Raw genomic sequence first — 9,998 nt, 5'->3', positions numbered from 1 at the left:
TCCATAAATTCGGTAGAAATAATTTTCTTTCAAAAAAAAAAACACACACACACAAAAAACACGGTCAAACACTGTGTAACTCCATGCTGCGTAATCCTCCTGCAGTCTGTCATTTTACGTAAAAAAAAAAAAAAAAACTAAAAACAGGAAGTAAGCCTTTCAACGTGAAAGTAAACTTCACAATAAAACATACCTGTACTGACGTTAACCTTACAACAAATGACAAAATTATAGGCATCGCAAAAAAATTCTAAATATTACAATAACCTAGATATTTCTTGTTTATGGCTCTAACAGCACTTACAAGTGATGGCGGGTCTTCATTTCTGCAGGCAGATTTTACCTGTAATCTTCTACAGTGGTTTTCATTAGGCTTTATTATGAAGTGCTTTGCTTTTACTTATCCATATTTCTCCCCAACCCAATTCGACCCATAAAATGTTATACCTATGGTTATTTAGCGTATTTCAAGAGAAAAATAAGGGGTTGCTTTTTTCCCAAAACGTTTTTTGTACCATGCCAAACATTAATTAATAAAAATTAAAGTTCCAAACTAAATATTTAGATTGTCAGCTTAAAAAAAAATGTCAGCAAGCTCAATATTTATTTTCCAAGCTAAATATTTGTTAGCTATGGAAGCCATTTTTTTTACATGAAAGTAAAAAAATGCCAATAGGAAAGTCATTATAATGAAATACAAAGTCATAATTTCGACTTTCAGAGTAATAATTTTGATTTTCAATGTCATAATTATGAGATTCAAAATCATATTTATGAGCAATAATGTCATAATAATGACTTTGAAAGTTGAAATTAAGACTTTCTATTTGGCATTTTTTTACTTTCATGTGGCAGAAACGGGCTTCCATAATTATCTTAACTAAAGTTTGTTAAATAAATATTTAGTCTGGAGCTAAATATTTAGTTTGCAAATTGAATATGTAGTTTGATAAATAAATATTTAGCTCCAAACGAAATAATTAATTTTGGAAAATAAATATTTAGCTTGTGGATTTTTATTTTTTTTTATTTTTTACTGACAATCTTAATATTTAGTTTGGCACTTTGATTTTAATAAATGAATGAATGACATAGCGAAAAAATAACCCGAAAATGTTTCTTTTAAAACGCTCTATATTACCATAAAGATTTTCCTAATTTTGACTGCTTAACTTTACCAACTGCACTAAATGCAGTAAATTCTCAGATGTTTATACATTTTTGCATTTTTAACCGGTTTTATATTTTATTTTCCAATATTTTTTGTATTAAGATAATAAGCTAAGCTAAAAAACGTATTATTTAATAAAACAATAGACATGAACGTTTCTCAAGGGCTTAGAATTCAGTTTTAGATCCTTTAATGAATTCCTCTCCCCCCAGACTGCGCATGCGCAGATTTGTGCTGTTCGCCAACAGTGTCGGGACTACTTCCATCAGCGGAGGGACACATTCGGTGGGAGGTGCGACGTTTAATCGAAAGTAAACTGAATGAGGAAATAAAATAACGCACACCTCCGAGGAGAACAACTGTCCTCACCAGCAGTCGCACAGTACATTTTATTTCCAGTGTAATCTGTGGCTCTATTTATTTTAAATAATAGTCTTTTAAAACTATAAAGTTTCATCATGTCAAAAGCGGCAACTCTGAAAATCAGCAGAGAGAACGCAGCCAAGGTGAGTCCATCTGCTGTCGGAGCAAATACAGGGAGGAATTGATAGTTTCACTTGAACTTTTCAAATGTATTAATGCATGTTTTTACAAATGATACGTGTGATATATAATACAAATAAAAGGGAGCTTTTTATGCGGCCATATGCAGCGGAAAGTCCCTTTTCTAGGGAGGAAAACGAAAGTAAATCCAAAAAGATGTCTGCAAAGGTGACTCAGCAGGTCTGTTTTCCTTTTTGTCTTTAATGCAGTTGGAAAACTTCCGCCAGTCTCTCTATAATGAGGTGCGTGTCGCAATGATCAGAATGTGTCCTAGTTCAATCCTCCCGCAGCTCCTAATGATGTCTGTTTTGTGATTCAGGCTGAGAAACTCTTCTCCACTTTTATTCCCATGAAGATAATCCAGCTGGATGCTCTGCTCAGGGTACACTAAACTATATTTTATTTATTTTGTCCCAGCCACCATCATAATTCATGTATTTTCCTCTTGTTTTCCCAGGATGATGCTCTAAGCATCAGAGACATGTCTGCACTCCAGGCTCCGCTGGATATTCCCATCCCAGATCCTCCTACTCCAGAGGATGAGGTATATTCCACAACCATCACCATGCAGTGCTATATTCACTATTGCTATTTTCACGTTTTTTATATATATATATATATAAATATACACACACACGCACACACACGTGTGTATGCAAAGGCCAATTTATGCTTCTGACCCATAGCCTCTGCAGTCGTCAAATCTGTCTCTCAAATCCGTCGTCACGCACCTCAAAAAAATCCTGACTACGCATCGGATGGTCGCAAAACCATGCAGACCTCAAGGTGAATTGCGCAGACAAAAAGCAGATGAGATTGGTCCCATGTCTGTGTGGTCGTCCTTGATTCGGTGCCGGGGCGCGCCATTTTAAAAAACCTAGGAAAAACTACAATGGACAACCTATGCCTCCTCCTTTGTTTTTTGCCAGCTCCATTAACAGAGCCTGTTCCTCTTCGATGTCTAGCAACTCTAGATCCATCTCTGTGACCGTGATATCTTCCAGACGCACCATTGTTGTTTTGGAAGATAAACACTCCTGCTGGTACCCCCGAAGTTCTCGTGGCCATTCGCCGAAGTTCTTGCGAGTTCTCGAATAGGCTCCCCCTTGCGCTTTGGCGGGAGACTGCTGTGCATCCCTAGAAATTCCAGACTGACGGGCAGAAACATACCAGCAAAACTGCTTTGCGACCAGACCCAAGCGACATTTGATGTGTGTGGTTGCAGAAGTATAATCTGCGCTTAACTCTTTTATTGTTACTATACATGGCTTAAACATGTATATAAATGTAGGCCTACCCTTTATCAGACCATTTTCTCCCAAAAGTTAGAACATTTCTATTTAAAAAAACCTCCTGTCTTAAAATCTGTTTGGGTTTTTTGCGTTATCTTCTGCATTAGTTAGTTATACGTCAGCATTTGGCCAATCGTATATCAATGGTCCTCTGTTAATCAAATGTTTTCGGTCATAGCATCTTTTTTTTTTTTATGGTCATAGCATCTTGATTCCTATGTCACAGCTAATATACGCAACGGTTGAAATAAGAAATCAGAATAATTTCCTTTCCCATTGAGTTCCGTCCCAGTGTTCATGGGGATGGACGTCTGTGTCTTCAGCAGGCGTAGAGCTAACAGAACTGGCAGCGTTGCGAGGCAAGGGCTCAAACATGTACGGCTGTAAGCCTTCTACACCAAACCAAGCTTCTGCCGCCCTGGCGTCCTCTTCCACAACATCTTCGTCCCCGCTTTCCTCCTCTAAATAAAAAATGTATGATGGAGGAGACTCATCCACGACCTCCGACACTAAACTCTCCTCCTCTTGCATGTTTCCTCTGTCCATAGCGTTCCTTGACAGTGGCGTTGCTAAGTAACCAATTTAGTGCTACTTGGTCCCAATGGAATTTCCCATTGGGAACCTACTAGCACTAAGATGCTAACTGGTTAGCAAGATGCCTCCAACAACTCGGTCACAACTAAACTTGCTTGCAAACCTTCCGCCACAACAATCCTGCCCCCTTGATAAACGACCAATCACATTCACTTTATTCACTCCTGTAAAGTCGGGCACCACTCGGGAAAATTTGGAAAAGCAACAGTTGGAACAGCCGCTTCCCTACGACTTTAAAGAGTTCATAAGGATTTCTTTGCTTAACTAAAAAGGCTTATTCATGAAAAGAGCATCTTTTGAGCAGAGGTTCCCAAAGTGGGGGTCAGGACCCCCTGGGGGTCACGAGACAGTAAGTCAGGGGTCACAAGATGGTTTTCATTATCACCGTGATGGGATCCTTGACGTATATAGAGGGACAAAATATACAATGAATTACATAATTGTAAATGTTCCATAAAATAAGTAGATGTAACACCTATTTATTTATCTAAACCGTGATTCGAATATTAAAGGATCATTCAATTTGAAAAATAATGAAGTATTTTTAAAATGACAAATTAAATAATTAAAAATCATTTAAATACATAAATGTTTATGAAATGAATATAATTAATTCACTACATATGTAGGACTAAATATAAAGTGGATGAGTTAAGTAAATTTTAATTTTTAGGGAGTCTCTCCAGTCTGTAGATTCTATTTTTTGGGATCACAGGTTGAAATGTTTAGGAACCCGTGATTTAGTGGATGCAGTTAAAATACATGAAACACAACATCAGAAGAAAAAAACTAACAAAATATAAAAAAAAAACAAAGAAAAGAGTGTGAGAAGAAGCTCCCAAATATTAGATCAGTCCATGAACATTAAGAAAGAGCCCCTCTGTAAGTCCTCTGGGCCTGATGTTCTGATCCAGCAGCACAGTCTGTAACGGCTCTACTTTCCAGGAAATGGAGACCGACAAAAACGAAGAGGAGGAGAAGAAGAAGAAAAAAGGTGAAAGAATTTTTTAAAACTTCTTTGGATGAATATAATATTTTAGAATGGGGGAAACTAAATGTTCTTTCCGCCAATCAGCTCCAAAATGTGGCTTCATCAAAGGAAATGAGAAGATTACGCTGCTTCTGGAAAGAGTAAAGCCAGAGATCGTAGATCTCAGAGAAACCATCCTGGGCGTAAGTTGATTATAATAATCAGTGGCTGGCGTTACAATAATGCTGTAATTACTTGCAGATGATCTCTGCATTCTGTACACGGGAAACCAGTGACTATTGACTGATGTTCCCTTTTTGCAGGTCTCATGCTGGATTCAGCACCTCATTCCCAAAATAGAGGATGGAAATGACTTTGGAGTGGCGATACAGGTATGACTGCGTTTCTTCACATGTATTTAATAAATGTCCGCCGTTGCTCTGATGTTTTATGCTATTTTTCTTATTTTGTGGTAAACCTCCTCATCCAACAGGAGAAAATCTTGGAGCGAATCGCTGCTGTTAAAACCAAAGTCGAAGGTTTTCAGACCAACATCAACAAGTGAGTCCAGGATAATTTTTTTCTGAAGCATTCCGGCTGATTTTGTGTCAATTTTTGTGGTTTTCTAGGATTCATATCCCCCAGAGCTCAGCTGTGGTTATTTCTGTTCAAACAGGTATTTTTCAGAGAGGGGTGACGCTGTCGCCAAAGCCTCCAAAGATACTCATGTGGTAAGAACCCGATTATTGCTTTTTGATAGATCCAGGGGAACGGAGGTTGGCTAGTCATCATTGTGCTATAACCGTTCCTTTTTCCTACCCTCAGATGGACTACCGCTCACTCGTCCACGAGAAGGACACGGCCATCTTCTCTGAGATCAGAGTGATCGTCCTGGACATCCGTGGATTCTATGTAAGTCCTGCTCTGAGGCGTTGCTAAACTGTCAAACTAAAAGTTTATTTACTAATTTTACACATTTCAGTAGAAATACGATTAAAAATGCTGGACATGAAGGAAACAAATCAGGAAAACACTGAGAAATGAAGATTCAAGTGACATAGAAGGAGAGGAAAATAAATTCAAACTGAGTATAAAAGCAAAAAAACAACATAAAATGATGAAATTATCATAAAAAAAGAACAATAAAAAGACCAAGTTTGTTATTATAATAATTTAATTGTTAATACAAACTCTAGTGATGTTTGAGCCACACACCCACGCATGTTTGTTCTGCTATATGTAGTGAGGACCAAAGGTGTTCACTCCCATCGACTTCCATTTATTTTCAATCATTTTCAACCCCTAAAACTAACCCCAAACCTAACCATTACCAATACATACCTCACCCTAACCCAACACAGACCTTAGCCCTAACCCTAACCATTAGCAAAATACCTTGTGACCAGTGGTGTCAAAAGTACACACATTTGTTACTTAAGTAGAAGTATAGATACTGCAGTTTAAAAACACTCTGGTAAAAGTTGAAGTATCAACTTGACCTCTTTACTCAAGTAAAAGGGAAAAAGTATGTGCTCGAAAACATATAAAAGTATAAAGTAACCTTTAAAAAAAAACAGCCAGATGCCACTATATGAATTGAAAGCTCAATGTTTCGACTATTTCTTAAAATTCTTTGAGATTGGGCCATGGATGAGGGAGGTCTTGTTGGTCTCCACCTCCCGATACGCTCTCACCTGTGTCCGACCTTTCAGACATTTCAACATCTTTTTATGAATCCAACATTGTAGCATGGCATAGACAATTCACGTTAGCAGTTTGAAGAACACCTGCTTGCTTCTGATGATTTCCTTTAGCTAACCAATGAGTGTTTGCGTTCTATGACTCATCCAATCACACTAGTTTTCACTAGATGTGGATGGAACCAATGATCTGCATTGGATGGAGCACATGACGGGAAATAAATATTTATAATGATTAAACCGAAGCCAAGAGTAACGAATAATGTTTGTTTTAAAAATGTAAGGAATAGAAAGTTCAGATATTTGTGTGTAAATGTAATGAGTAGAAGTTAGAAGTAGGAAGAAAAATAAGTAATGGAGTAAAGTATAGATACCTAAAAAGTGTACTTAAGTACAGTACTTCGTTACTTGAGACCTCTGCTTGTGAGGACCAGCAAAATTTCCTTGCTTTACAGCAACTGGTCCTCATTGTGATATTGAAATTGGAAAAATCCTGCTCACTCTGATTCCTAGACAGGTACACACACACCCACACAATTAAAAAACAAATGAAACGTTTTATTGAATACACCCAAAAAGTACTTTCCAAACCCTTTATGTCGCAGGCAGGACTTCATGCTCCTTGTTTTACACACATAGCCTCTCTATACTTGTGTGCAGATCTGATTCTCTGAGCTCATGTGAGCTTTTGTCACTTTGAAGGTGGCGACAACGTGAGAAAGTGAACCTGTGATTGAATAGTGAAATCCTGCCTCCTAAGAAAGTACCACTTCCTTTCTGGTTGTGTCCTGCAACGTTAGCAAAGTATCGTCAGGCTAATCTCTGAAGGGGGAGGTTGTAGGAATTTAGAATTCAGAGAAGCTTTATTTAAAACACAAACTATTTTCTATTCACCTATTGAAGCTTCTATGTGTGCAGATTCAACACAGCGAGCTCTCCAATATTTCTCTGTCCTCTCTTGCTTTTAATGCTCATGTAGATTCTTTTCTCCTGGTGTTTTTCCCTAAGTTCACTTTGAGAGCGGAACCAACCTGAGAAAGTAAACTGCTTGTGATTGGCTACTTTTCAGCAAGTCCCGCCTCTTTTTACAGCACTGTTTTTCTTGCTATTTGCAGCTTATCCCAAGAAGGGTCATGAGGGGGGCACCAGCCCCCCCCCATGACCCTTCTTGGGATAAGCGGGATGGAAAATGGATGGATGGACTTTTCTGGAATAATTGGATCCTTTTCACATTCTCTAAACTGCTTGTCTGACATCATCAAAAATCCAACCTGTATATTTGTATTTTAGTTATTTCTTTCTGTAGATTACGCACTATATAACACAAGGTTAAAACAACAGGCAAAAATAAAACTCATAAAGACTAGATATATGTATAAATCCAAAGCTGTAAAAGTTAGCTCCCGGTCTAACGTTGGATCCAGTCTCTAGGACAGAAGAGTGATAAAACAGGATTTAAACGCATTTTCTCAGAATAAATTAACCATTGACAACGAAGTAGTTTAGTACGCTTATTATTTTTAAGGTGAGAAAAACTTAAAATTGAGGGCGACCCGGATGTATATCTGGTTGTGCACGTGCAAATGAGCTGATGGTACGGATATGCTAGTGACAACTACAGACTAATCGCTGAAGAGAGAGGTTGCATCAATTCAGTCCATAAATACTGATTATATATATATATATATATATATATATATATATATATATAAACATAGAGTAGCTGATGGTGACTTCATGTAAAATTTGAACAGATCTAAGTTTGTTAGAATGCAAAATGGTTCCAATTTTAGATATAAAATAAAATTTAAATATGGTCCATCAAACGCTTGGTATTTTTAATTTAGCCCTGCAGTATGCAGCTCTGAGACATGATCAACAATGGTTGTAGTCGTGTTTTAGCCTCAGGAAGAATCAGCTGTGGATGTTTTTCCTGGCAAGCAGCATAAACAGGGTGAGCAGGTTGTGGATGGGAGGGATTCAGGCTCACATTAATCTGTGCAGACACGTCAGCTCTGCTCTTTAATTCTGGGCTTTCAATCAGGCCAATAGGGCGGTATTACCAAGATGGTAACAGAAATACATAGAATTAAATATAGGAATTAGGAATTAAATATAATAATACAGATTTTCTTCTTTTTTTGTAGCTGATGATCTAAAAGAATAGAGTTCAAAACCTGTTTTTAAAGCCTGTTTATCCAGTAAATCAGTAACTTTATATGCAGCTTATAAGAGGAACACAGTGAACAAACGCATTTCTTTAGCTCAATAAGCTTGAGAATTTTCTGTAAATCAGTCGTTATTTTTAAATCCATTTAATCAGACTTTTGGGTCATTTTGATTTATTAACCCATATTTCTCCAGAATATTAAAGTGGATAAAGAATGCAGGAGTTTAATAAGACAATTTCTTCAAAGTAGAGACCTGAGAGATTCTTGAAAAACACAATCTTACAGAAACTATAATATTATCTGAAAATATAACTTATATTGATCCTTTATTCAGGAGTTTTTATGTCAGGTGATTTTTGTTCATTTAGTTGTCTTTTTTTTTTTGTAAATTTTTATCAACATGCATGAAGTTTATCTGATTTCCACTAGAAAAGAAGGTAAACAGGGACGGAGCAAAGAGGTGAAAGCAATAATATCTAATCAGTTCTTAGTATTTAATAAAAAAACCCAACCAGGAAGTCGTCTTTTACGCATCAGAGGACATTCTTACAATAAACGCAGGTCTAAATGGCTGACAAAAGAATGAGGAAGCATAATCAAGTTTAATATATGGTATTATTTTACCTTTTCTTTTTTTTTTTTTACTTATCCATGTATCAGTGCCCCAAGTTCTGTGTGTATTGCATTTTTCATTCTAATAAAAACGTTAAGAATGTAAAAAAAATCTAATAGAGAAATTTAATGTCAGGATAAAGTAGTCATGGAAAAGATGGTTGATAATCTTCCAACAGAATAGGAATCAAACAAAGAGCATGTTTTATAAATCGAAATGTGAGGGGAAAAACATAATTCAGAAATGAAGTTTAAAAGAGGTAATTTTGCCATTTCACTTTTTTTTTTTTTAATTAAAGTTCTTTTTTTTAAAAAAGATATTTTTACCAGATCTTATTTGAAATTTTTCAAAATAGTTTTATATTTTAATTTTTTTATGTCTCTTATTCAGATTGTTTTATAAATATTATTTTACAGATTCATTTTTTAATTAAAATTAAATAAAAAAATTATAGGATATGAAAAATTAATCAAGAAAAATTTAATAATCCAAGAAAACAAAACCTTTTTTTAAATAGAACTTTTTCTAAGTTTCATTTCTGGATTCCATATATTTTTTTTTTTTATTTCTACAAACAAATGTTTTGCTGTTAGTAAGAATATTATGGATGAAATTGACTCCATAGTTGCACCATGACAACCCCTCCATGTTTTTTCTCTCCAGGCTGAACTGTATGACATCATCACTAAGAACCTGGAGAAGGTGACCAATCCTAAAGGAGAGGAGAAGCCGTCGATGTACTGAAGCTGAATTCAATCAATCAATCCTGCTGAACCATTTAACCCAGTCTGATAAAAAGTTCTTAATTTTCCTCTACAGTCCATAAAAGTAAATAAACTGGGTGTTTGTTTAATGACTTCCTTTTGATGCAACACTTCATTTTTGATCCAACATTTGCACTAAATTGCACTTGTCAATAAATAAAGGACTTTTTTTTTTCAAAC

At 36.1% G+C, this 9,998-nt stretch overlaps 1 protein-coding gene across 1 annotated transcript; it reads left to right on the top strand.

The window, feature by feature from the left end:
• Nucleotides 1–1,449: 1,449 nt before the first annotated feature.
• psme2 (proteasome activator subunit 2) lies at nt 1,450–9,997 on the top strand. The gene is made up of 11 exons (XM_038304903.1): nt 1,450–1,677; nt 1,924–1,956; nt 2,034–2,096; nt 2,172–2,258; nt 4,546–4,594; nt 4,676–4,773; nt 4,894–4,962; nt 5,064–5,131; nt 5,247–5,301; nt 5,396–5,482; nt 9,718–9,997. Exons 1-11 carry the CDS (start codon nt 1,630–1,632, stop codon nt 9,796–9,798), a joined length of 738 nt encoding a protein of 245 aa, XP_038160831.1. The 5' UTR covers nt 1,450–1,629; the 3' UTR covers nt 9,799–9,997.
• The last annotated feature ends 1 nt before the right edge of the window (nt 9,998 follows it).

The sequence above is a fragment of the Cyprinodon tularosa genome, unplaced genomic scaffold (assembly GCF_016077235.1).
Source record: "Cyprinodon tularosa strain WSP-4 unplaced genomic scaffold, ASM1607723v1 ctg546, whole genome shotgun sequence".
Lineage (NCBI taxonomy): Eukaryota > Metazoa > Chordata > Actinopteri > Cyprinodontiformes > Cyprinodontidae > Cyprinodon > Cyprinodon tularosa.
The sequence above is the reverse complement of the archived record's forward strand: the minus strand, read 5'-3'. Positions and strand labels throughout refer to the sequence as shown.

What these genes read in the sequence shown, in the direction of transcription:
- psme2 (XM_038304903.1), top strand. Translation starts at nt 1,630, where the DNA reads ATGTCAAAAGCGGCAACTCTGAAAATCAGCAGAGAGAACGCAGCCAAG. An exon ending in GCCAGTCTCTCTATAATGAG is followed by an intron (nt 1,957 to 2,033) that starts GTGCGTGTCGCA and finishes TTTGTGATTCAG; the next exon opens with GCTGAGAAACTCTTCTCCAC. An exon ending in GGAGAAGAAGAAGAAAAAAG is followed by an intron (nt 4,595 to 4,675) that starts GTGAAAGAATTT and finishes TCCGCCAATCAG; the next exon opens with CTCCAAAATGTGGCTTCATC.